The sequence below is a fragment of the Hyalella azteca genome, unplaced genomic scaffold, assembly GCF_000764305.2.
Source record: "Hyalella azteca isolate HAZT.00-mixed unplaced genomic scaffold, Hazt_2.0.2 contig4307, whole genome shotgun sequence".
Classification (NCBI taxonomy): Eukaryota; Metazoa; Arthropoda; class Malacostraca; order Amphipoda; family Hyalellidae; genus Hyalella; species Hyalella azteca.
Window position 1 is genome coordinate 159,046 of NW_025934527.1, and position 27,756 is coordinate 186,801.

Here is a 27,756-nt window from a genome sequence, read left to right on the forward strand (position 1 = left end):
CTGTACAGTTGATAACGCAGCAGCTCTGCATTGACATTTCAGTCGCCCAAGTGCTACTAATATGCAAGACGTCAGCTCTCTACTCACGCTGCGGGTAAGAAAGTGCATCAAGATTTGGACAAAATGTTTTAATCGTTACTGATCTAGTGCACAGCTCAGTCTCGTATGCGGTGGCGATGAACGATTCCTGTCAGTCATTTAAATTTTTAAATTTTGTTTTCGACTCGACCGTCCTGGATAGGGAAGAGTGAACCAAATCAATTGCGGATCCTTTTAATCCGAGTGCATTAGCTGAATTTGGCTCCCAATGTCGAGGCCCCTCTTGTATGAGGCACTGATATTGCTATGTTTTTTTTTTTTTCACGATAAAAGAGGAAAACAATTAAGTTTAAGGCATTTAAATGAGTAAGCAGGAGACAGGGAGAGTAAGAGACGTGACCATGAAGCAGCACACGCCTTTATTGTAAAGAGAATTCATAGATCGAAGACAGGGCGTTTGTTATTCAATTCTAGCACGTTTTATGATTAGAACTCGTGAGTTACTGAGCAGTTACACAAATTCTGTCGTAGTCTGTACAGTTGATAACGCAGCAGCTCTGCATTGACATTTCAGTCGCCCAAGTGCTACTAATATGCAAGTACTAATAATAGTAATATAAAGTCGGACTCCAATAGCATCATCTATTGCAAAACATGATTAAAAAAAATTCGAATCTTCGTACATCTACAAACTTCAAAATGGTTACGTGATAATGGTGCATATCAAACTTTATACGACCAGTGTTAGGCAGTTTCAATTAACAAACAGTGAGTCTAGTACAGTTTCTGCAGCGTAGCGACTCAAGTGTCATTAGACAAAAATTTTACCAAGTTCCCACGTCACAATAGATTGGGCTAAATTCGTATCAACAAACAATCCATAAGAATACGTGCATTAAAATGTCCAGCTCTAACAGCAAGAATTGGAAGATTTTCCAATTGCTTCTGAGATGATAGTTTACGAAATATTGTCACATTGTACAGATGCGATGGCGTTCATTATGCGTCTTATTTTATCATACGAATCACAAATATAGAGAATTGGGTAGCCCTCGTCTCGGTTAATAGGCAACACAACAAACTCGCACAAAATACAAATACTGGTATCAAGGATACATCGTCAGCGCTTTAAAAGCAAGGTGTGATATGCACACGATACAATGGCCATTTATTAATGTATATCTTGCTGTGAAAGTCAATCATGAACCCATGTTAGAGACAAATCAATTTCATTTAATCAAGTCGCACTAAACTAGTAGGGTGAAGCAATACAGAGGGCCATATCATCAGAAAAGTCAAGTAAGGCAATAATAAGTTCAAAGTAGTATCAACATTGTCTACAGATACCTGAATCCTCTTCCATGCTATTCGCATTAAATAGCCGCGTAGGCGAAAAAAATGATCAAGTCTAAATAAAAGCGTCAATTATTCAAACTTCTATTAGCACAAATCGGTCCAGAGATTAGCAGCAGCCTGTTGATGCCTCACACGTTAGAAATAAAAGAAGAAAGTCAACCCTCGTTAGAGACTTTGTGATAACGGTGCTATCTTTCATCGAAAACTGTAACCCTTACACGACTTCTTCGAGTTAATAAATTTAATTTCTTTCGAAACACATATAGCTCAAAACTCTTAATAAATACATGCAGGGAGACAGAAGTCAGATTAAGATTGAGGTTACCATCTACATTTCATGGTAAGGTCACATTAACCTTTATTTATACATGGTAATTTCAAACTAAATCCAGCTAGCAAATTATGCATATAACAAGTCTGTGCTAGTTACTCAGAGGTATAATACCGTAACTAAAAAGTTTAGCCGCGCTAAACTTTAGCTTTAGTTCAGCTTGTAGAGTAAAAGTCAACAACCGCATTCATGCGTAGTTCAAGTTCAAGACATTCAATTTCAAAAGATCGGAGAATCGCTTTCAAATTTACATTAATTATTTTACATCGCAGCGCAAGTTATGAGAATAACTTGTAATGAGGAGTCGTGTGCAACCGGTTGCTCAAGGTATTATTGGGTTAATAGTCAAATGCAACCTGGCTGAGAATGAAATTGATGAGATGGTGACTATGGTTGTTTAGCGTCGTCCTAATTTACGACAAATCGTTCGCGATCTCATAAGAAATAGTGTTTTAATAATCAGAGCCCCTGGTGACAACCTCCTTGCAGGTGGGACGCAGCACAATAGTGTGTTCGAACTGAGCGGTGTAGCAGCCCTTGGTGTCGCAGAGAGGAGGGTAGGCCTCCACAAGACCCTTGTCACAGAGGTCCTTGAGGGCCAGAAGGTACTTGGTCTCCCCGACGCGGTCCACCCAGCGGCGGCAGAAGGCTAGGGTGCCGAAGTTCTTGTTGATCACGGACAACAGCTGCTTTGACTTCGCCAACCTGTGAGTGGCGTTATTAGTTAAACTAACATCAATTGGTCAGCTGTTTTTAGCTGGTGACTTAAATGAATGAAACAATTTGTTATTCAGCTACTCAATTTACAATTTGCAGTGGGAAAGAATAAAACTCTACACCTTATGTTCCGACATACCAAGACTTTAATGAATTTAGCAGTCAAGTAAAGCCTGTTTAAAGTTACAAGAAAAAACAACGAACCTGAGCGGCACGTGACCAACGTCGAAGTTCTTCATGTAGTGGGAGCATTCCATGTCGTCTTTAACGATGCCCTTGCCCGTGGAGCCGAAGGTTTCGATGGCGTACACTTCATTCTCTTCCATGAGCACCCGCTCTCCGCCTTTCACGATGGGCACAGTCTTGCCCGCGTGGATTTCTGTAAGCAACCAAATTATTTATAAGCATTCATGCAGTTACTTTTTATCCAGATATTTGTGAATAGCTCTCACTCTTTCACCAACATTTCAGATATTTTTCTGACTGATCAAATCCTACTAGGAAACACATTGAGCTAATTCGTAAGGTATGTTAAACACTTCACTAAGTAAATACCTAGAACACATTAAAAAATTAACAAAAACGTATTCTGTCTGATAATGATTTTCTCTTCTATCAACATCGTGAATGACCAAAAATAATAAACTACAAGAATAAATATTCCAAAACATCTACGGTACTGTTAATATTCTTTGAATCGCGACAAACAAGCGATACTTCAATGATAACACAAAAATTATAGCACTAACGGTAAGGAGCAATGGAGTGACCATTGAGGTTCCGGATGGGCTTGATGGGATACAGCTTGCCGTCGAGTTCGAGTTCATAACTTTCCATGGTCTCCTGAATAGCTGCTCCTATTTCATTGAGTCTAGCATCAATGCCAGCCTCTTTGATGCCCGTGTTGGTGGCTGCCCGCACAGCCTCGACCAACTTGTCGTACTTGTTGTCGAAGGTGAGAGTGAAAGCACAGTCAATGACGCGACCGTTCACGTGCACACCAAAGTCAATCTTGCAGACGTCCGAGTATTCAACGACTGTCTTGTCACCAGCATTGGGAGTGTAGTGCGCCGCGCAGTGGTTCAGAGAACAACCTGCACATTTTTATCAAAGATATTCAAGGCTAGTGACACGAAAATTTCTAATTGAAGAGAGACTTAGAATTCGTCATTTCATTGAATATGAACGTTGCTTACTCGACACTTTAGTTCACTATCAAGAAAGTGTGCTGAGAAGTAGGTATTGGCAAACAAAGAAGCTAGATTTATTGAGGTAATGCCCAATTTCGAGCTATAGATCAGAAAGAATTTATGCCCATGTTGATAATTAGAAGAGCAAATCTTATGAGTAACCTGTGGGGAAGGCAAGACCAGCAGAGAGGCCATTCTCCTTGATGAGTTTGCGGTTCATATTCTCGATTGTGTCACAGATGTCCATGCAAGACGTGCCTGCCTTCACCCACTTCTGAAAGTACTGCCTGGTCTGCAAAAAAAATTTATAAAAACACTAATTGAACAAACTTCCAATGTAAAAATGAGAAATAAGAAGCTGGTACCTTATTCTGCAAGAGATGAAGTCTTCAGAAGTGAATTAAAGTTCATAATAATACAAGTACCGTACAAGGGTGCCTTGATTAATACCTTCTTCAATTGTCTCAAGGCTAAGTCTCATTTATTTTTCAGTTCTAAATTGTTTCGACACAAAAAATCAATTTGCCTCACAATATGCATGACAAGAGGTGATAAAATACTTACAGTTCTGTGAACTTCAGCCCCAATCCTGATGTCACGATACATGTCATCATACGAGATCTCAAGAGCTTTTTTCTCAGGGTTGGTCATGCGATTGCTTGCTGTGCGATCATCTGTGTTGTAGTCCACATATTCGCAGGTTTCTCCCACAGGGAAATTTCCTATGATAAAAATATGAGAGTAATATTCTCAGTTACATTTTCTGCTTAAAATTAACCTCTTTTGAACTAGACATTTATTTCTCTATTTTATCATAGAAGGACTTTGCCAATGTAAAGTTGACATTTGGGAAAGTATATATATTTTTTCATGCTTTTTCCATCGCCAAGGTTGTTTCCAGTAACTAAATTTACATGTGATTATGATGAAAAATGTTGTTGTTCAATAGCTTTGATTGAGAAGAAACAAAAACACACCAGCAGGGAAGAGATCAACTATAGGAACAGAGGGAGGATCTGTCTGAACAAGCTTCTCATTCTTGTTGGCCTTCTTCTTTTTTGGTGGGCCCTCAGCCACCACAGCAGTTGCAGTCACGGGGTTTGCTGGTGCTGAGTCTTTACTCTTATTGGCTGCATTCTGCTTAGACTTGGCAGAAGATGACTTCTTGCTCACAGACACACTGTTGATCTCCTTCAGGATCTGGTCAATGTCATTCTCCCCATCAGGAACATTCACCGAGCCTTGTCCACCATCTGAGCATGAATGTTCAAATTATTTTCTAGACTAACAACATTACATTGACACATTTTACTACATATGATATTTCTAAACTCCAAGAGGAATGTTTGCATTAAAACTCAATTGATGAGCAAATTTAAAGCACATTATATATATTTACTCAACATTTGTGAAATTAAACAAAATTCCTTGCCAGACTCTATGTAAAATCAATATATTATTGTTAAAATTTAACATAATTTTAAATAAAAAATACTTTTGCTATGAATACTTTACTTAAAAGAGCACACTTTTGCACATCAACACATTGAGTGTGCTCATTCTCAAAAGAGCACATAAACACATAGTAAATTGGCATGACTCAAAGAGAGACAGGGAAGAGTGGAAGACACATTGACATAATTTACCATATACTCTACTACAGATTTCTAGAGATATACAACCCACCAGTCTTCTTCTTATTTTTCTTCTTCTTCTTACTGTCAGATGCTGACCTGTCTTCACTGTTGATTATTCCATTGTTTTTTTCTAATGTAGGAGGAAACTTTTCTTTTACTTTTACTTCCGTAGGAGTGACTACCGCAGCTGACATTTTGACAAATTATTATTGTAACGATACCTGTAAAAAACAACACTTTAGTTAAATATATACCTCATACTGGTATGGCTTGCAACTTACAATTCAATGAACATAATAATAAGATACATTTGACATAAATATCCAGAATAAAGGATCTTTCCACAGGTGAATGTTGAAAAAGGCAGACAAAATTGCGTCACATTTTCTCATATTTTACTGAAGAAATTGGGAACAACCAATAGAAAATATAAAACTGTCTGCAGTCAAAGGCTTTTTCGTCTCACTATAACTGGAAAATTGGGTAGAAGCCACCCATAAATCAGACAAAAATGCCTATAAATTTGGCCAATTTCTTTCTTTCATATGGCATCACATTTTTATGATTTTTTTTTACAGAAAAATAGAAAAAAACTATTTCTATCAATTTTTTTAGAAAATTACCTTTAAAATGATTTTGGAAACTTCTTTTCATTATATTAAATTTGTTACTCAGTACCTACTCACTAGTGGACCAGTGGCATCTGTCTTAGCTATTCTCTTGTTTGATTGCAAGATAAATATGGCTAGAAATAGATCACCGTATGTGCAACTCGAGTTCTGATTGGTTTAAGTCACTCTCAAAACAGCACACAGTGCCAGCAATGATGAAACATCACGAAGTGTTGCCATATTTATTTAAAAGCCTTCAGAATTCAAATCAACAAAATTGCTGAATTCCAACATGTGTGATTAAATGTGGCATATTGTGAGACTAATTATGACAGTGCTTAAAAATTGTAATTCCAACACCCTGTGTTAGAATTCCAACGCCCTGTGTGAGCTGTGTTGGATTTGGGATATGATTATACAACACAGCTTGGAATGAGCGGTGTGAGTCTAATTCCAATTTCCAAGCTGTGTCGAAATTAGTTTTTATGTGTCTAAAACCATCTCTTAAATTAATCATCTATTAATTCATTTACCACTTAGGATCAGCAAATACAAGTATACTTAAAGGATTCCTAATATATTCATAGACTTATTAAAAGTTTCAAATCATAATATTTTTTCTACACAAACAGTTTATTACTATTTGGTAGAGCAAGGTCAACTATCAACTTTCACTCGTGTTTCAATGTTCTCACTGGGTGACGTGGAGTTTTGCTCTGCGGAGTCTGCACATCTTAACATTTTCCCACAAGACCTAGTGTTTTGCGGGAATAATGCACGCAATAGTATGATGTAACTATTTCAACCATAATACCATCTACACATGTGTGGAAGGTGGAACTAAGACAAAGCTTAATAGGGTAAACGTGGTATATTCCGACATCGTAGGTACTAGTTAGTTAGTTTAGTGACCCTATGATTACTAGTGCTTCAGCTGATAAGCTATCTCGCGCCGGAGTCGTAGGTACTAGGTAATTCCGTCACTTCTCTAGTTTTTCCTTTATATTAAGCTTTGTTTTAGTTCCATGCGTTCATTGATGGTTGAAATGGTGACGTCATACATTTGCGTGTCGAAATACTGCAAAACCACTAGGTTAAGGCCATCTAGCGGGAAAATATTGAGATCCAAAGAGAGACAATGCATGCCACATCCAACACCCTGTGTTGGAATTCCAACGCCCTGTGTGAGCTGTGTTGGAATATGATTATACAACACAGCTTGGAATGAGCTGTGTGTGTCTAATTCCAATTTCCAAGCTGTGTCGAAATTAGTTTTTATGTGTCAAAACCATCTCTTAAATTAATCATCTATTAATTCATTTACCACTTAAGATCAGCAATTACAAGTATACTTAAAGGATCCCTAATATATTCATAGTCTCATAGACTTATTTAAAAGTCTCAAATCATAAGATTTTTTCTACACAAACAGTTTATTACTATTTGGTAGAGCAAGGTCAACTATCAACTTTCACTCGTGTTTCAATGTTCTCACTAGGTGACGTGGAGTTTTGCTCTGCGGAGTCTGCGCATCTTAACATTTTCCCACCAGACCTAGTGTTTTGCGGGAATAATTCGCGCAATAGTATGATGTCACTATTTCAACCATGATACCATCTACACATGTGTGGAAGGTGGAACTAAGACAAAGCTTAATATAAAGGAAAAAGTTGAAAAGTGTCAGAATTACCCACAATGTCAGAATATGGTGCATTTACCCTTGATAGAAAATTAAACTAAATAATCAAGGCACAATTTCAGAAGGATTTGTAAATTTACCTACAAGTGCTATTGAGTTTGGACGTAGGTGCTGATGAAGAAAACAGATAAGCTATTTTGAAATTTGTATATTGATTTACAATTTTACTGTTAGCCATTTCACATATTTTTATATAATGATAAATGAACCATCAATGTTTTATGTTTACTGTTTTATTTGACACTAGAGTCAGTCAGTCAGGAGTTGGGCACTCAGACTCTCAGTCACACTCACAGTCAGTAATCACTAGTCAGACTGTGACTCAGACAGCCATCACAGCCCTCAGCCCTGTGGGCTGTGCCGCTGTGGCCACTGAACTTGCTGAAGCCTGAAGTGACTGAACACTGAAACACTCAGTCACTCACCAGACACCTGTGACCAGTCACCTCATGGCTGTTTTGCTTTTGGGCTATGTAACCTATGCGCTATGCCTAACACAGTAACACTGAGGTGATGCAGTGATGTTCCACAGTTCCAATTGAAATTGCGACGATGCTAATGTAAAAAAAAGTGATAAGCGGCATAAGATACAATGCTACGGTATACATTGTATATGATTGCAGTTATTTGCAGACATCGTGACATGCACACTTAACACTGCACAATATGAACAATTTCGACACTTATTGAGCGGAAAATGGGATCGATCATCGATAGGTTCAGGACTTCAGGTTAGGTTGGCCGTTGGGGTATCACATCAGTCATTACAAAATGCTACACTGCTACACCGTACAGTACTTCTTCAGACTACATTCGCATGATTCGCTTATAAGGTTTTATTACCAGGAGGCAGTCACAACAGCGTCGGAACCAGTTATAACTTACTTGGTTAAGATATGGCGCCGCACCGAGCCACCGACCGCCGACGAAGGTATTTGCGCCCTAATAGTATAACACGCGGGCTCGACCTAATGGCAACACAAATAACTTCGCTCGCAATTACTGGTCCGCAAAATGAAGCGAACCTCTTGGTTTTAGTTTCTAATTAAAAAAATTTAATGAGAAAAAGTAAATAATTTCAAACCTCTTCAAAGATCGGCATGAAAAAATATACAAAAAATTACGCTGGAATTGGGATCATAGGGCAACAGAAAAGGAAAACCTACCTAGATGAATTTAGATTGTCAAAAGACCCAAAAATTGAGTATAAATGTATAATTTAATAATAAATAATAGCTCATATTCCAAAGATAAATCTTTAGTGTCCAATGTTAACCCATCCATTTTTTCCAGTCGTACAGTGCTGCTTTTATTCTTCTCTTACTAAACTTGCTCCATCCTACATCTCTCAATGCCGCCACTGCAGTCCATCTGGGGGCTCTCGCCTCCAATTTATCCAGTTCACCATCTTTCCATATGATCATACTCATATCCATTCCATACATAATCCAGAACTGCACTATTTCCCTCCGAAATTCATAGTTACTTGCCCAACTACTAAATATACCCAGCCTCTGGTACGAAGACTCAGATTTTTTATTTTCGCACGTATTTTGGTCCAATTTCACTCCAAAATACCAATACTCATTTGTCATCCCAATCCCATTTCCTACCAGCTACCGCATTCTCTTCGCATCCTAAGCTGATCCATTCATAACCATCACCCGTATCTTCTCATAACAGTAGTACACATTAAAATCTATGGACTCGGTTATTCAGTTTAACATACTTCGTAGCTAAACATAAATATACTAAACATTTACTTTAGCATACTTCGTAGCTCCTCCTCATTTTCACTCAACGTGACAGCATCATCAGCACCATGTAGCATTTTCAGTATTTGATCCCACACATTCGCAGCTGGTATATAAATTCATTTCACAGACGAAAGTGATATTCTCAATTATTGTGACACATATAACAATAAATTAAATTTATCTTACCCGCACGCTTTCAATTGAAGAAGACAAATAAACTTAATTTCCGAACTCAAGTATATTAGTCTCAGCTCTCCGTCTTTAATGGAGTTTACTAGCATAACAATTCAGTAGTGACTTATTTAAAAACAAAAAGACTCTCAGAAATAAACGTAATATGTGGAAACGATTTATTGCAAATGCTTGTACCTATTGCATCACGGCAGTGAAAGGGAAGTTCATCGTAAGGCACTCAACATTAGACACTAACAATGGTGAACCGAACAACTTACTTTATACAACACCAATGATCACAAGTTAGAATTACGTCTAACACTTGGCAAAAAATTATTCGAGGATACCGTGATGGCGAAATTTGTGAGTGAAATGCAGAAAACCGACTAGCCTACATCAAGAATTCATGTGACTAAACAAAACAGGACAGTTTGCAGGCTAATTATGAACGTTACGTTAGAGCGTTTTTTCTATATTCAATGAAATATCAGGAATAGTGCAACAAAGTTTATGAATCCCTAACCAACTAGCAGGTAATTTCGTCATCTGGTTACTTTCTACGCACAGACACACGAGACAACACAGAACTCGTAAGTCAATGCAGAACACACGAGACAACACAGAAGTCGTAAGTCAAGAACTCGTGAGTCAATGCAGAACACTCGAGACAACACAGAACTCGTAAGTCAACACAGAACACTCCATACAACACAGAACTCATGAGACAACACAGAACACTCGACACTAAGATCCTCCAAACCAGGCTATCTTCCCCGACTTCTGCTGGAAGAGGACCGTGTAGACTGTAGAGCATTGCGATGGGCCAATGATTGAACTCGGAAGTTGACGAATAATTTTCCCAACTCTACGTAGTGTTAGATATTTCAATTGTGACAATCACAAACTTTGCTTCATTTCAAAAAATCAAATTTATAAATACAAATAAGATAGAGTTTCATTTCCTGTTGAGCTGTTTGTTCTCAAGCTTTGAATTAGTCAACCAGTAAACGGCGTGGGAATTAACTAGAGCAAAATTAGCACTCTTCATCCGGCATATGAGGATAATGCATAAATTGTGTAAAATGAGAGCGGGAATGTTCTAGCAGGAAATATGTAGACATATCAGTAGAGAAAATGAGTAGCTATAGCAGTAGAGGAAATGTGTAGACATAGCAGTAGATGAAATATTTAGACATAGCAGTAGAGGAAATGTGTAGACAAAGCAGCAGAGGGAATATGTAGACATGGCAGTAGAAAAAATGTGTAGATAAAGCAGTATAATAATACCTTTGTACTTACTGAACTTGCCAAATTTTCGAAGGCATCATTTTTCCACACCTCTACTCACGTTTTTTGTAATTGAAATGGCAGAAGGTAGAACATTTTTGGGTCTTCTTGGGATCGATCCGTCGAGATTTAAAGACCTGATGATCACATCCTTCATGGCATTGACATCATCTTTGAGTTTCTTGAGCTCGTTAGCCTGCGGTCCGCAAGCTTCAAGGCTCTCCGACAATCGTCGTACTTTGTTGCTGAGCGAAGCAATCTTGGATTTCTGGGCCTCAGTTGCCTGGAGGGCGTCGTTGAGGGAGGTTATTTGGTCCTGCTGGGAGATTATTTTCTCGTGGAGTGATCGTTCGGGCTCAGCCATACTGCTTACCGCACACTTGTAGGAATAAAGCGAACTTCCCAGTTTCTCTAGAGCCTCAGTGAGCTGTCTGATTGTGTTTTTTGCGTCTGTATTTTCTCTCTGAAGTTTCAGTACCTGACCGCTAAGCTTGACAATTTGTTCGATAACTTTATTGCCTCTGAGACACAAGCTTGGAAATAACTGTGCGTTCCCACCCTCTGGATTTTCAATTGCATGCAAACTTTCTTCGTATTCTTTCTCCAGGTTTTTGTATGCATCCAGAGAAGAGGTTACTTCGCGCAACTCAGCCTGGAGAGAAGACATTTTCCTGTCTTTTTCAATATTCAAGAGAGTTAAGTCCGATCTCAGTCTTTGTACTTCACTCTTCAAAGACATACATTTCTCGGATGCAGTTTTTTCTAATTTAGTAGCACTTAAAACTTCAGATCGTAATTCTGAGATTTCCTCCTCGTACTGATCTTTGCTCCTGCTGCACTTGATCTGGCATTTCTCGAGCTCGGTTGCAATGGCTTTGTTCCTCGCAGTGACATCTTCTAGGCGACGCTCAAGTTCAGCATTGCACTGTAAAGATTCTTCGAAACGAGACTTAATAACATTTCTATCTTGTTCACAGTCACGTAAATTTACCTTTAACATCGCTACTTCTGACTTGAACGCGATGTATTTGCCGTGTAATTCGTGATTCGAGTCTCGTTCAGCCCTCAGCTGTGCGCTGGCTGATTCGCTTTCACTAGCAACCTTCGCTGTCCGGCGCTGCAAATCTTGAAAGTTTCCTTTCAAAGACGCGAGTTCATTCTCTAGTCTACGATTTAATATTTTAGTTGAGTCCAAGTTCTCTGTCAACATAAAGTGATCTTTCTTCAAACTCTCAAGTTCGAGACACGCGGATTCGTGTTTTTTTCGAAGTTCAATGAGATCTTCATGGAACGTTTCTCGTTCATTCTTCACGCGATCGTAGTTTTGAACACGGAAGTCTTCAGATTTTATTTGGTCTCGAAGTCTTGATACCTGTAATTTCAGACCATCGGTTTCGCCTTGCCGTTCCTGCAACTGTTGTGAAGAATAAATAATCATGTTCAAGATAATATACGAGTCGTGTTTTAAAATTTAACATTTGCAATAATAAATTAGTAAGATGATATATGGTAAGGGACCATATAGCGTTATTTAAATGGAAAATACAACAAATTTGGCAGCCAAGGGATTTTGAATTTCCTCAATAAAAAAACGTATGGTTCTAAAACTTGAACCATATTTATTCAAAATATTCACATTTGAATTAATTTGATGGAAAAATCATAGGAACTATCTACAAACAAATAATTAGTCACAAGCATTATAATGGCGAGAAATATTGCACCTGCAGGCGCAGGTTAGCCGCTTCTTCTTTGCTGGTGTGCAGCTGCTGCTGCGTGTGCTGCAGCTGATCCTGCAGCTGCGTACGGGTGCTCTGCAGCTGCGCTACACTTGCCCGCAGAGGTTGCAGCTGCTCATGTAGTCGCAGCTGTAAAAGTGGCAGCTTAATGAATAGTCAAAACAATTGCAGGACAAAATATTGCTTTAAATATGCACGTTAACAAATTGTAATAAAATTACAAAGTAATAACTTTTGATAGTTACATTAACATTGCCGAATGGTAATATGTTGAAGTGAATGCAATGCTACATTAATAATAAAATTAGAAATTAATTTTCCAAGGCTTTTGGTCGGGAATGAATTCTGCAGTTAAAACTTATCCTTCGAAGGCGGTCAACGATTCTATTCTATTCTTGCTTGCCATCGGTCACTCTGCTGGTAAGAATAATGACCACCATAAAGCATTCTTGTCGTTATCAGTCACCTCTGTATCGTGCTGCTGTTTTAAATTATTCTACTATAAATCTACCTCTCCTAAATAAATCTTGTCCACTACTAATGACCAACTATATTTTTCTATCTAATTGAACCTTGGAGCAATGGAGAATCTAATAAACATTCGAGAGAGTTTAGTTATGGCGGGAGCTTAGTACGATAGTTTGTAGTCTGGTATCGTTGATACCTTGGCAATGCGCCCGACGCTGGGGGTCAACAGACAAGTTTAGCACCAAGGTATTCATCACCGAGTGAGTAACAAGATTATTGAGATGTCAACAGGGGAGTGGGAGATGGCATGAGGAGTAGGGGATGATTTCAGGAAAGATGTGAAAAAGGGGGAGGAGGATTAGAAAATTACAATGAAGAGGATTTAAATTAATTAATGTACGGATATCGAGCATTTAAAATGTCAACATTAAGTTTAATATGAAGATATTGAGTACATTGTAAATATCAAGAATAAGTTCAATATGAAGATATTGAGTGCATTTAAACTGTTTGGAAGAAGGAAAAGAGGTAGGAGTCAGGCAGGATGAGCATGATGCCCTGCGAAGGTCCACAAGAGGCGCACCGAGGCGTACTGCGCTAAGGACAGCTCCTCCTGGGGGACGTTTATGAGGCGGTCGTATTCCTCCTGACGAAGGTGCAGCTGCAGGAGCGATGCTCGTGCCGCGCTCTCGAGTGCCCCCAGCCTGCCATGCCGACACACATTAACCATAGCCATTGCTATTAACATTTGCTACAAGACGAATATACGCATACAAATTGCCTATTTAAACGGTATAAAGACTCAGTATTAGATGATTCAGTACGCATTTGAAGTATCAGCCAGGAATTTAAAAGTAAAGAAAACAGCCAAAAAGTTCACCATTTCTTATAAGCTAAATACCTCCCGAATGTAAATCTTAACGTATTGCTAGTGAACAATTTTAAAATTAGCTCGTTTTTCAAGTACAAAGATCCTCTCCCTGTTCTTATGCGATCATCCCTAGTTTATCAATATAGTTGTGCGCAGTGCGCATCTGCGTATGTCGGTATGACATCGCGCAATTTTTATACTAGGCTTGCAGAGCATAGGGGCAGGAGTTGTAGAACAGGGAACATACTTGCGCATCCCCCTCATTCAGCCGTACGTATTCATGCCGAGCAGTGCAACGTCCCGATGTCCAATAGTGACTTTAGAGTTTTAGCCTCCACAACCGGTGTTTCTGACCTACGAATTTTAGAATCTTTATATATTTTCAAACAGAAACCCAGTTTAAATGCTGCATTCAGTTCCTATCCTCTAGAAATTGTAAATAGATAGTACCCTCTCTACATGTTATCTCATTTTTATTTCTGTTATCTTCGATTTTAGTTCTAATGTCCTCAAGTTAGGTGAATTGTTTGAATATAAATTTTAGGCTACTAATTGTTTGTACCTGTGTTCTAGGTTTTGAACTGACGATGGAGCTGGACTCCGAAACGTTTTCGCTTATAAGAAATGGTGAACTTTTTGGCTGTTTTCTTTACTTTTAAATTCCTGGTAAATTTGCGACTTAAGCAGCCAAGTGATTTTAATACTTATATCCGATATAAATACAGTGAAGATTTAAGTATCAGCATTCAGAACAAGTAGAGTGTATCTTGCATATTTAAATGGTTAGATTCGATATTAAGAACATGAAAAATATTTAAACTTTGCGCATTTAGAAGGCAAAGAAAAGGTATAATTTGCGAGCTTGTCATGAATCATACCAATTAATAGCGAATAATCGGTAGCAACTCCGAATTAGTAGTGACATCCGAATTATCATCGAAGTAACTATAACATAACGAATTATCGTTAGTAACTACCAACCCAATTCACAGTTGAATCGAATTATTAGTTACATCCAAATTATCATTGAAGTAACTTTAACCAATTATCTTTAGGAACTACCCAATTCACAGTTAAATACGACTTATCCTCGAAGTAATATCGTTCCTAACTACCCAATTCACAGTTAAATACGACTCATCCTCAAAGTAATATCGTTCTTAACTACCCAATTCACAGTTAAATACGACTTATCCTCTACGTAATTATATATTGGCGCCGCACCGCGTCATGTTGGCCTGCAGCAGCGCACACTTGGACGTGAGGGTTGCCAGCTCACGCGCCGCTCGCTCGCGTATCTCGCTCGTCTCGCGCTCACGCGCTGCCAGCGACTCTTGTAACCTGAGCAACAAGTAAAGAAATAGAATTTTCACATTCGTCATTATTTTTATCATCGTAAACATAATCAGCATTGTCGTCTTTCACTTTCGTCATCATTTTCATCATCATAAACATAATCATCATATTGTCTTTTACTTTCGTCATCATTTTCATCATCGTAAGCATAATCGTCATTATCGTCTTTCACTTTCGTCATCATTTTCATCATCATAAACATAATCCTCATATTGTCTTTTACTTTCGTCATCATTTTCATCATCATAAACATAATCATCATATTGTCTTTTACTTTCGTCATCATTTCATCATCATAAACATAATCAGCATTAGTATCGTCTCTATTCTTATTGTATCCTGAGTTGATATTGCATTCATATTTCTTGCTAATTTTTAACAAACACATGAATACAATAAATATTTTGTCTGTTTTGTCTGTTACAATAAAAAATCCTGTTTATATATCAAGTGATTTAAAATTATTTGAGCTCATTGCTAAGATCAGCACAATTTCCATCAAGAAATAAACTAAAATTAATAGAATCCATCCGACGTAAAAGAAAATTCAGAAAAATTAGTGAATCATTCACCAAACACGGAAGCATTTTCATACCCACAGCACGGAAATATAGCAAAAAATGCACTGACACGCCTTCATGTCGGGCCAAACTCGGTCAGGGTGACCCACTTGCAGTCAAGAAAGGCATCACTATTAGGACAACATCTCACTTTTTTCTCTGAGTATTTATTGGTGTATTTATTTAATAATACGGTATCATCATTTATTTAATGATACGGTATCATTATTTATTTAATAATACGGTATCATTATTTATTTAATAATACGGTATCATCATTTATTTAATGATACGGTATCATCATTTATTTAATGATACCGTATCATTATTTATTAGGTATCATTATTTATTTAATGGTACAGTATCATTATTTATTTAATGATACGGTATCATTATTTATTTAATGATACCGTTATCAGGGCCGACCTCTGCACGTCGGCGAGAGCAGCGCTGACGACGCCGTTCTTCTGCTCGGCGACGCGCGCCACGGCCACCTCGCGCTGCGCCGCCGCCCGCGCCAGCTGCTCGTCCCGCGCAGCTACCTGCGCCATCATCATTGTTGTATCGCACTACACACATCATTATCATTGTACCACAACGCAAATAATGACCATTGTATGAAACATAACATCATCATCATTGTATCGCACTACACACATCATTATCATTGTACCACAACGCAAATAATGACCATTGTATGAAACACAACACAACATCATCATCATTGTATGGCACTACACACATTATTATCATTGTACTACAACGCAAACAATGACCATTGTATGAAACACGACACATCATCATCATTGTATCGTACAACATACTCATCATTATCGTACCACACAACACACATCATCATTGTTGTACCACACTGTCCACACAATACACATTATCATTGTTGTGCCACACAACACACATCATTGTTGTGCCACACAACACACATCATCATTGCACCACGCAACACACAGCATCATCGTTGAGTGAAGTGTGGAGTCTAAGTCTTCAACGAATCACTTATCAGGTCAGACATGCCTAAGAAATTTCAAGACTTGTCGAACAGGTTAGTCTTGAGCTTGGCAAACAGTTCAAGACTTGCCCAGCCGGAGGGCAATAAAGTCTTGACTAAAGGGATATTTCTTGAACCATTCATGGTAGGGAAGTGAGGTCATTACGGTCGGATAATTCAAATTCAAACATGCAAATAATTCAAGTATCAGAAAATGAAAGAGTCGTGTTGCCTAGCGTAAATAGTTCAACACTTTCTGTACGTAGCACTGATACGCTATTTTGCCGAGCAAAAGTAGTTCAAGATGACCCACATATGAGCAAAACTTGCATCGATATTCGGACAAAGCCTCTACATTTTTCAGAGTGCACGTGCCTGGACATTAACTCAATACCGAATTACACTGCACCTACCTAATACAACCTCATATTACTAAACATTGACCGCATTAAAACGCTAACAATATTTATTTTGCACTAAAAAAACGATAAATATATAATATTGATAGAAACCTGCAGCTTCAAGAGCTCGATGGTGCGCAGTAACTCCGCTCTGTCGCCCTCCCCGACATTCCTGAGCAAACAAGGAACTATAAACAAGATGTTGAAGAAATTTATATAAATATGATATATATTATACATGCAGATGATGTATACTGGAGAATTTTCTCCTAAGTCATTTCCAAACAATGCATTACAGTTTTTGTGGAAAGAAATAAAAAGATGACCAGACACAGGAAGAATACAAGCTTGGATGCGAGGCCAGTAGCCACAAGTGGCGGCCACTATAATAGCCAAATACTAACCGCCACTAATTATCATGCTACTGGCCTCGTGTGAAGGGTTAATGGATCCATGCGGGGCCAGTAGCGCCCATACACGAGGCGAATAGCGCGGTAAATGGTGGCAGATATTATTTGAAGGTTGGCCTGGCCGCCATTACTCTCCCCGTGAACAAGCAACAAAAGACACTTTGTTTACGAGGCCAGCTATAGTAGGTATAGTAGGTTTATTTCTCGTCCACAGTTAGTGGGCGTCGAAGGCGGAGCACCAGCCTGGCCCGGGTACGTGTTTCCGGAGGGAGTATGTCTCAAATATCAATTAAAGCAGAGTAATGACAAGAAGAAGTAATTTAGAAAATGGCCAATAAATTAAGGCCAATAAATGAAACTTGGAACATACATCTTATATATAATTGTAAATTTTGTCTCAAGTACCAATTAAAGTTAGGTAATGACATGAGAGTAATTTAGAAAATTAGGCAAGATATTCCAAACAGTTCTTCATTCTGTAGCCCACACCATGACTTGCAATTTTGTAACATTTCCTATAAACCTCATGTATGTTTTTTGAACAAAGACAAATATAGTTGTCCAAATACTGATAATTTTTGTCTTGACAGATATATGTAAATTTGAAAAGATGCAAGACATCCCGTGTTTGTGTGGAATAAAGACCAGCATTGGACGATCGAGTAACTCCAATTGACCAGCCTTCCAGAAAGGTTTAAAGTAAACATTGATACAATGAAAGAAAGCGAAAGATTATTGAGATATATAACCTCTGAAAAACCGACACTAAGCTTGAACGTCAATTATTGATGCCATTTTAGTTTGCGTCTTTTAGTAGGTTTAACAGCAGTCGAGTTTTCAGAGAACTAAACAGTGAATTACATCAAAGATCTAGACTTGCCTGTAGCTGCACTGTTGCTGCTGCTGCTGGGGTTGATGCTACTCATGACGATGTTGTTGTAGTGATCCTTAAAATTTTCAAGCTCTTAGGCAAATTTATATGATAACCAAGTAAGTTTGTGCCACAAATTTTTTGTTACAAGCGCCATTGAATTAAAAATTAAGTTTGAATAGGATATTTTGCAACTTTGGATATCACATATTATTTACTTAAAGAACTAATGTTTGTGAACCTCGAGAAACATGGAAATGGTGAATTTTAAATTAAATAAAAAATGAAAATAACTGCAATAGTGCAGGCAAATAAGTTCAGCATTAATGAGAATAATTTATGGATGCCTCAGTAGCACGACGCACAGAAATCATCTCGCGTGTATGGCTCACAAGCCAAATTATTATCATCCATTATTTTTATCATCCAAATTATCATTATTATCATCCATCATTTCTACCAACAAGCAGCATCCGTGTCCCCCGTGACTGCAAGCTGAGCTTCCACAGGAGGTACACAGGATCAGCGTGTCTTGCTTACAAAGAACTAACGAAGAGAGAGCAATAGGTAAAAAATCGTGCTCAAACATAAGTTTGCTCTTGAGCTAGGCCGGTCTAATAATCAAGATAAAAAAATACAGGCATGGAACCATACATATAATGATATACATGTAACTAAACATAATTACTCAAAGTACGCAACTACTAAACCCTACAACTGCCCTGCCTACACAACAACTTGACCCCACAACTGCCCTGCCTACACAACATCTTGACCCCACAACTGCCCTGCCTACACAACATCTTAACCCCACAACTGCCCTGCCTACACAACATCTTAACCCCACAATTGAGCCACACAAAGTCTTAACCCCAAAGTCAGGTAACACAAGCCGTACGCTGGCCGCACAGTAAAAAGGTCCTCAGAATCAAACGTGTGTCATAAGGCCTTCGAAAAGCAAACACATGCACCAGAAAACACTCTCCTGAAGATGTAAAACAATAATAATAAGACTCAGGAACCGGGGGTTCGTCATTGGGGCACGGTTTAATGTGGCTAGTCTGACTTCACACAATAGCTGTTTGGTGAGAAGATCAAATTTTAACTTATTAAACCTCAAATCCTTTACAAAGACCGATTGGTTCTTCACGCTGCAAAAATATTTAATAAAAACAGTAGATTTGGTGGTATTGGTTATATTCGGATATATCGGATATAATCGGATTCGGTGGTTTTCGGTTATACGTAAAAAGTAAGAGTATTCGGTGGTATACGTAACGTATTGGAGCTTCAGCTATTAATTAATCTCGCACTATTGGGAAACATCGCCTATTTTGATCACTAACATCACATGAGCGTCAGTCGAGTACCTACACATCTAACCAGTGCCTTCACGCCCCTACAAAAGCCCTCCAGGCTTCTGCTCCTTGCGGTTTCTTGAATATAAACTGCGAGGTTAGACAAATCTTTTTAAATTAGAATTCATTATTTTAATAAAGTAAATCGGATTCTAAAATTACAAAGATTATTTATCCCGAGCAACATAGGGCTAATTGCCAGTAAAAACTGGAAGTCCGAATGCCACTTGCTGCAATTCTCAGAAGCAGCAGGTTTATTCACAGCCAGAAGTTAAACAAAGAACATGAGAAAAATTCATTACGCAAAATCCATATAAAATAAATGCATGCAGCTTTTAAAAAGTACATATGCATAGTCATCGTAACTATAGACTAATACAAGTTTTTGGTAATTCTATGGCGTGAAACAGCCTGAAAAAAAAAAAATAATGTTGCTCTTGAAGACAATACTGGCATTCGCAACAATCTAGATTGTAGATGAAGAAGAGAAATTGATATTGATAGCTACTTGAAATCTACATAAATTGACAACATCAGAATACTACAAAAAATAATAAATGAATGGAGTACATATGTTTAAGTATTATCAAACAAAGTAATATAAATTGAACATTGTCATTCGAGACTGCAACTGAATGTGCCAGAAAATATATGCTGTAGGTATTATTTTTGGGCAGCCACAGCAATGTTAGCACACATTTGTTTCGGTTTGTAAGAGAAATTCTGGAATTCGGCTAGTTAGAGAGAAGAGTTTTTGGTCTGGCAGTACAGTTAGCATAAGATGAAAAAATACGATAAGTAGATGGAATGCAACCATAGTTAAATTCCACTATAGGCATAAATTTTGAACCATTTAAGTGCGTTCTGAGCCATTGGTAGCAGCACGTGGAGGAATCATTGGTTCCTTAATATTAAAAACCCGGACGCATTCTTCGAACGTGTTGAGGTTGAAGCTAACTGCGGTCTGGTGAGCTGACGAGCCAGAATTTGCTTGCTCAGGACTTGGTTTGTCCGGGGCTATAAGTTGGAGACCATCAGCATCTAAGTAAAAGAACTAGAGTTACATTTTGGTATAGCAAAACATGGCTGTTCATGATGAATTTTTTGCCAGAGTCTTTCAATGGACATAGTAAATATAGCGCAAGAAGGCAAATTCATGTTTTGATAACCTTAAAAAAGTTAAACAAATTTACCGTAGTTGACAAAGCTTGTCTTCCAAGAACATCATCACTATGATACGGCAGTTACTTGAGTATCAAGAACAAATTAACTCTTATATTAGTGATGACTTACAAACATAGAATACTAAAATCATCAGCAAATTTTTACAGATGAGCAAAATAAAGTAAAATTTTGGTAATCAGGAAACAATCATATAAACTAGGTGTACATAAAAACCTGTTGTCAAATAAATTTATACCAATTAAAGTTTATATATAACCAAAAACAAATTAATCGCCTGCAACTTTTGGATTTTGAGAAGTATCTGCAAAAAGTGGCACTGATGTAAAGGCCTTTATATTAAAATTTGTATGTGAATGGAAGTGATCTTGAATGTGCGTTACCAGAAGTGATAAGTGCATGTCCATCACGTAATAGGAAGCTGCAGTGGAAGACGTTCTCGATGGTGGCCACGAAGCTGTGAGGGTTGATTATGAAGGAGAAGAAGCAGAGTGGACGATTTCCATTTTCACGGAACCGTCTCTTCAGAATACCAAAAATTCTGGAAACTTCTTCCGTTTGCATTTCCTCACTTTGGACAAAAGCTACCTGGAATAGGAAATTTTCGCTACAAAAGGAAATATTGTCAATAATCTACTAAAAAGCTACAGAACTATTTAAACAAATTTCGAAAACTGGGAAAAGCGTGACTGGATAAAAAATTGAATACATATTAAGCTTTTAAAGATATTGGAGCAACCTTGGCTGTATCCTGAATGCATATGTAAAACATTTGATATGTTGATTGTAATTTATAAATAAGTCAAAAACTAATAGAAAATAGCAATCAACCTTCTTCAAGTCAGTCTTGACTGCCTCTTTATCCTTGACCCTCTGTGACTGTGCTCTGGGCGCTCTAGGGGCCCTAACAACAGCCCCCATGTACTGAGGCTCCACGCCGCTACAGCTGCGAAGAGACTTCCTGCACTCTAGCCCAAGCCTGAAGTTATGAAATAGAACAATAAATAATTTTTACATTATTTAATATATAAAAAAATTAAATTTTCAAAATTATTCATTCAGTCAATTGATTCATGCATTGTCACCAACTTTATGCAAGTGTGCAAAATTTCAGATTGATTGGAGAGGTAGAAGTGTGTTAAATATGGAAAATAAGATTTGTAGCAGACAAAATAAATTTTACATTTTTATTATTAAAAAAATTAAATTTTCCAAATTATTCATTCTGTCAATTGATTCATGCATTGTCTCCAACTTTACGCAAGTGTGCAAAATTTCAGATCGATTGGAGAGGTAGAAGTGTGTTAAATATCGAAAATATCAATTATAAGATTTGTAGCAGACAGAAGACAAATGACAAGAAGTGAAGTTAATGAGAAGTGATGTAAAAATTTGAGAGATTAAATGGATAGAAAAAGTGGAAGTTGTACACAAAATATTGAAAGATTTCTGTCAAGTACAAAATTTGGGTTCCTGTCCATTATTTGCTACAGCAAGCAGAGAAATAAAAAGTCAAATGACAGACATGGAAGTGACTGAGCACTCCCATGGTATATAACAAGCAGGCCAAGTATATATGTGTATTTATAGAATGAGTCCTGAGACTAAACAGGAACAACGCACCAAAATATGAGAAGTAAATCATGATTAGGGAATAATTTTTATCCAAATATTTTAGTTTTGAACACTATTTTTAAAAGAACATTAGCTTTTCTTACTTTCTCCAACTGTCTGCTGTGAAGGGCAGGTCAATTCGACTGTTGAGATGAGTGCCAAGGTACAATTTCTGGAAATAAAATTAAGAATATTTATTTGTAACAATTAACTTGAATTTAATCAAATAGTACCCTAAATGAATTTAGAAACTGAATACATAGCATCAACAGAGTTTACTCGTAAAAACAAGACAGACCTTGATGAAACTTACTGATTATTGATCACATTTAAGAAACCAAATAGAAGTTGAACTTTTCATAAATTAAGCAGAAATAATAATTAATATAGAACTTGTTTCTCCCATGCTTTTCTATTTTAAAATAGAGTAAGTTCAAGCCTCATTAAAGTTCCTAGGCCTGCTGAAGTTCTGTTCACAACTTCACATAACCCAAAATATTAGATTATTAACAAAATTAGCTTCGAGCAAAATAGCGGTTTTCTTAGAAAGGATTTAAAAAAAAAATCCTGCATCTTCTTCATGCAAGGTCCCCTATCCTCTCCATTTAAGGCATTCTTATTTCCTGCAATTCATGGACTTAATGGAAACCTTTTGAATTTTTTTACCAATATAGCTTATGCTTACTGATATTGATGTAACTTACCAATTTTGTAGCAAATTCCTGAGGCTTAAATTCATGCAAGGAGGCGTGTGATGATCGCATGTTAAGAGTTGCCTGTTGAGACACTTGCTTCATGAACTGAGCATCGAGAACAGCCTCACGAGATCTGCGAACTGAGAGGCAGGGACAAATGATAACATTGAGGCATTACTGTTCACTTGTTATGAAGGTTGGTGAACATATATGCTGTAAATGCAGAGCTTAAAATTGAATAATACTGAACAATATTAAACAGATCTAAAATTGAACAACATTTGCACCAATATATACAGAATTGTGGCAGCCAATAGATATTCAATGCACATAAAAAAGTTTATTATTGAAAATAGTCGCAAATTGGTTCCAATGCTCAACAAAGCAAATACATATAGTTGAATGCAGTAATATTCCACATCAAAGTAAAAAAAGCAACAATGAGCTACCTTGGAGAAATATCTGATTGCCCTGCAGCATGAGGGTCCGAAGTTCGTCAGGGTCTACGCCCTGAGCTCCACTGCTCTCAGCTTTTTCCTGGAGTTTTTCAAGCAGCTCACGATATTTTTGCCTCTGCATTTCAAATTCAGCTTCTGTCATATCACCTGTTGTGATATGACATTGCATTGTATCCATTGTGCTGACTTTATAGTTATCCTAGTTATATTCAATAATCTAAAATAGAAAAAATGATTGATAAATGATTAACTGGAAAAAATTATTGTAGTTAAAAGAAAGAGTGTATGAAAATACAGATAGGCAAAGCTAACAGTAACTTACTTAGGCTAACTGACGCTAACAAATACAATATGTTGGAATAAGAACTCAGTCAACTCACTAAAGATGAGCACAGCACAACCATTATTTCCAAGGTCAAAAGATCATACTGACTTTCCAAGATTTTTAGGAATGCCTTGATGAATTGCTCTTGCAAATAAAGAATATACATACTCATGAGCCTAGATATCAAAATAAAAATATAATTGCACATATTAGTACAGACATCTTATGCATATACATGGAAGCAATGCTGGCATTATTTCAAAATCAGATAATAGTTTGTTACAGGGGTAAGGCAATGGAGCCAGGAAATTTGTTTGAATTGTATCAATCAGAACAAAATTACTGTGTTCACAAAACAGTTCAAAAATCTTTAAAGATGTAACATGTTATTTATTACTACTATCTAATCTTCAAAAAATATTATTTGTTGAATCACAATTCACAATTACTTTTTGCTTAAAAAATAAACTAAACCTAACCAAGCATGGAGCAGCAATCAATAAACATCAACCAAGCATTCTATTGACAGCATCTAAGAATCCTTGCTGCTCAAGAGGCCTTTTTGTTCATGTTTATTTGTTCTCAGAGTTATTATATGTTTGATTGTTTTGTACCACATTATCTGCTGGATTGTTCCTGGACATTTTACCTGCTGGATTGTTCATGGACATTNGACATTTTAGCTGCTGGATTGTTCATGGACATTTTAGCTGCTGGATTGTTCAAGGACATTTTAGCTGCTGGATTGTTCATGGACATTTTAGCTGCTGGATTGTTCATGAACATTTTACCTGCTGGACCTATTGATTCCAACAGCAATACCTGGTATGTCAGTAATACCACAGAAATTAAAGTAAAATTATTGTTCAAATAAATTGAATGAAAATAATGCTAATATAATATTGCACTACGTAAGTAATTGATAAATTCTCAATTTGTTTCAGAAGTTAATGTTTAAAGACTGGTAATGAATACTTGAATTTTGAGTGAGTTGGGCAAATATGTATATTAAACTGCAGCGCTAAAAGTTTATTGGAAAGTTAAAAAAAAATTCTTATCGGTCTCTGTAATTTTAACTAGGTATAGCTTTAGTCTCAGTGTTTATCACTGAGACTAAAGACAAACTGAGGATTGCAGATAATTACAGTTTTGGGAGATGATAGCTGAGAAAATACATACTAATTACATTGGATACCAATTTGGTAAAGAGTGTAAGAGCATATAGGGAGGAATATTAGAGAAATAATCAAATAATATATAACAAGGTACTGATATTTTACTGGATTGAAATGCCTGAAACTGCTCTTTCCTTAATAGTATATCACAGCATTCCTGGAACTCTAACTTGCTAGATAGCCCTCCCTTGCCCCTTCCAGATTGCTACCATCCAATGACTTTGCAAAATTCCTGAGGACTACATGATTGCCAAATTGGACAGAAGCTGCCAATAAATGAGACAAAAATGGCTATGTTTGCAGACAATTCCACCTGTTCTATGGCCCTTGCCAAATTACTCATGTGAAAATAACAGAAAATGGCATATTTGTCACATATTTTTAAAAAATCACCAGTAAAACTTATATATTTTATAGCCTTCATTTTAGGTATATTTTGCTCATTGTTCTAAATTGGCATGATCAATGATTGAGAAGTAAGACTCTAAATTTAACAAGAAGGTGGAAGTCTTGATGCTCAGAATTAATGTATCAAGTTAAATCTGTTAAAAGCTTGACATTGAATACCATTTACTTGTATTTTTTCCTTAATTAGGAAACTGCAAAAGAAATTCAAACTGGAAAATTGAGCAGAAGCTACAAATGAATAACAAAAATGTCCCTTGTGTGATGGTATGAATAAATTTGCAGCTGTGTATTAGGGCTCATACTGTGTGGTTTCTCAGCTGTTTGTACCCCTGAAATGTCAAGCCTTTTTCCACAAACTTTTGGATTAAGCAAATAATAAATTTTGCGCCTCGTATGAAAAAACTTGTATTTGCCTGGAGATTACCAGTATACTACGAGAAGTTCATTGTGTTCATTACTCCTTTCTACAACGCAAGGGAATTTAGAGCCGGACCAAAGAGCGACTCTTTAGCCCTCGTGTTTTGGACCAGTACCAAAGTCTACACCAAGTCGGCATGCTACCCGTAAATATTTCAACTTCACTAGGAATTTAAAAGCAAAAACAATACCACAAAAATTCAACATATCTTTATAAGATGGACTTAATCTTAATCTCCAACATAAATCTATCAAATTCACCATGGAGCTTGAATCAAACAATAGCTTGTCATTCCTTGATTGCAAATTTACCAAATCTGATGGCTATTTCCAAACTTCTGTTTTTAGAAAATTTACTTTTACCGGCTTAACCCATTAATGACGAAAATTATTTTCTGAACTTTTTTTCGGTTCCTTGTGTGAATATTATCATTTGTGATGGTAATAAGCAAAAAATATGTTCATATATTTATTTTTCGTTGTATGTGAAAAATTATAGCTTGGTTCCATATGGAACCGCTCGGCATTAACATAACGTTTCTTCAAACAACACTTTTTCCGATAGTAAATCAAGCAAGGTTGTTCATAATCGATAATACATAATAGTATATGTATTCATAATGGACAATACTGATGATAAACCAATCATGGCAGAATACAATTCAATTTTTAGCATAGAATGCTTCCATTCATTCAAAATGAACAGGAAGGTTGCCCATTTTACGTATGTTTGTGGGTGCGTTGTCAACATTGTTTACGAAGCACTGCATTTGCAGTGCTTCTGACGTCTCTTTACTGGCCGATGTTGTTGATTGTTGTATTGCACTTCATCAAGGATCAAAGTAAAAGGCTGCACTATAGACCCTGATTGTTTTATTTAGGGTCTCCTGCATTATTGCATTTCCTAACCGATATTTTTCAAAATTTATTGCAATAGCCATTCTTTTTTCAAAAGTTTTTTTAGAAGCTAAATGAAACCAGAATAGATATCACATATAATATGTTGGCTTGGGACCAATTGTATCATGTAAGAAACATTATATCACGTAATACCATATACAGAATTAAAAGTACTCTCTTTATCGATAAAATTCTGCATCTAACTTATAAATAATATATTCTTGGAACGAACTACTTACCTTTCTCTGCAATGATGTCAAGCCCTTCTGTCTGACACCCGGTACTTACAATCTTTTAATGTTAACTGAGCAGGGACTCAGGGAGTAGTCGGCGCAGCTGAACCAAACGTTGCCAGAACACGTCCAAGATGTGTATCAAACCTACGCATCCACTAGTATATTGAAATGACCATACAATTTTATTATGAATCAATTTTTTTCCCGCTGGTTCCAAATGGAACCGCTCGGCATTAATGGGTTAAGCACCAGCTTTTTTAGCTTTTGTTCCTTTTGCTTCAAATTAAATGGGATCCAAACATTGATAAACCGTGGCTTTTGCATTTGTTCTACTCTCCTAGCCATGCACTCTGCATTTGAATTGTTGCGCAATATCTTTTCACAAAATGGCTTTCCATCGCACCTGGTGTTTACCCAAATTAAGAAGTTTATGTCCAAGCAATATACTGCAGTTGTTCCCAAGTGTGACAATAGGAAAGTTGTTTACTGTTGTTTTCCCTACTTTGGC

General features: G+C 37.1%; 3 protein-coding genes across 3 annotated transcripts; all 3 read right to left on the reverse strand.

Annotated features, from left to right (window-relative positions):
* Nucleotides 1–439: 439 nt before the first annotated feature.
* On the reverse strand, nucleotides 440–8,584 carry LOC108680008 (methionine aminopeptidase 2). The gene is made up of 8 exons (XM_018168762.2): nucleotides 8,466–8,584; nucleotides 5,320–5,491; nucleotides 4,611–4,886; nucleotides 4,198–4,355; nucleotides 3,796–3,925; nucleotides 3,193–3,537; nucleotides 2,648–2,822; nucleotides 440–2,431 (listed from the first exon to the last, which is right to left on the reverse strand). Exons 2-8 carry the CDS (start codon nucleotides 5,462–5,464, stop codon nucleotides 2,179–2,181), a joined length of 1,482 nt encoding a protein of 493 aa, XP_018024251.1. The 5' UTR covers nucleotides 5,465–5,491; nucleotides 8,466–8,584; the 3' UTR covers nucleotides 440–2,178.
* A 1,497-nt stretch (nucleotides 8,585–10,081) lies between these two features.
* LOC108680000 (progesterone-induced-blocking factor 1) lies at nucleotides 10,082–18,535 on the reverse strand. Its single transcript, XM_018168749.2, has 7 exons — nucleotides 18,490–18,535; nucleotides 17,311–17,387; nucleotides 16,219–16,334; nucleotides 15,101–15,217; nucleotides 13,589–13,709; nucleotides 12,523–12,666; nucleotides 10,082–12,212 (listed from the first exon to the last, which is right to left on the reverse strand). Exons 1-7 carry the CDS (start codon nucleotides 18,533–18,535, stop codon nucleotides 10,836–10,838), a joined length of 1,998 nt encoding a protein of 665 aa, XP_018024238.1. The 3' UTR covers nucleotides 10,082–10,835.
* Nucleotides 18,536–20,179: 1,644 nt separating this feature from the next.
* On the reverse strand, nucleotides 20,180–24,039 carry LOC108680002 (non-structural maintenance of chromosomes element 4 homolog A-like). Its single transcript, XM_018168752.2, has 6 exons — nucleotides 23,779–24,039; nucleotides 23,339–23,469; nucleotides 22,739–22,806; nucleotides 21,852–21,999; nucleotides 21,404–21,608; nucleotides 20,180–20,879 (listed from the first exon to the last, which is right to left on the reverse strand). Exons 1-6 carry the CDS (start codon nucleotides 23,963–23,965, stop codon nucleotides 20,692–20,694), a joined length of 927 nt encoding a protein of 308 aa, XP_018024241.1. The 5' UTR covers nucleotides 23,966–24,039; the 3' UTR covers nucleotides 20,180–20,691.
* Between the last annotated feature and the right edge of the window lie 3,717 nt (nucleotides 24,040–27,756).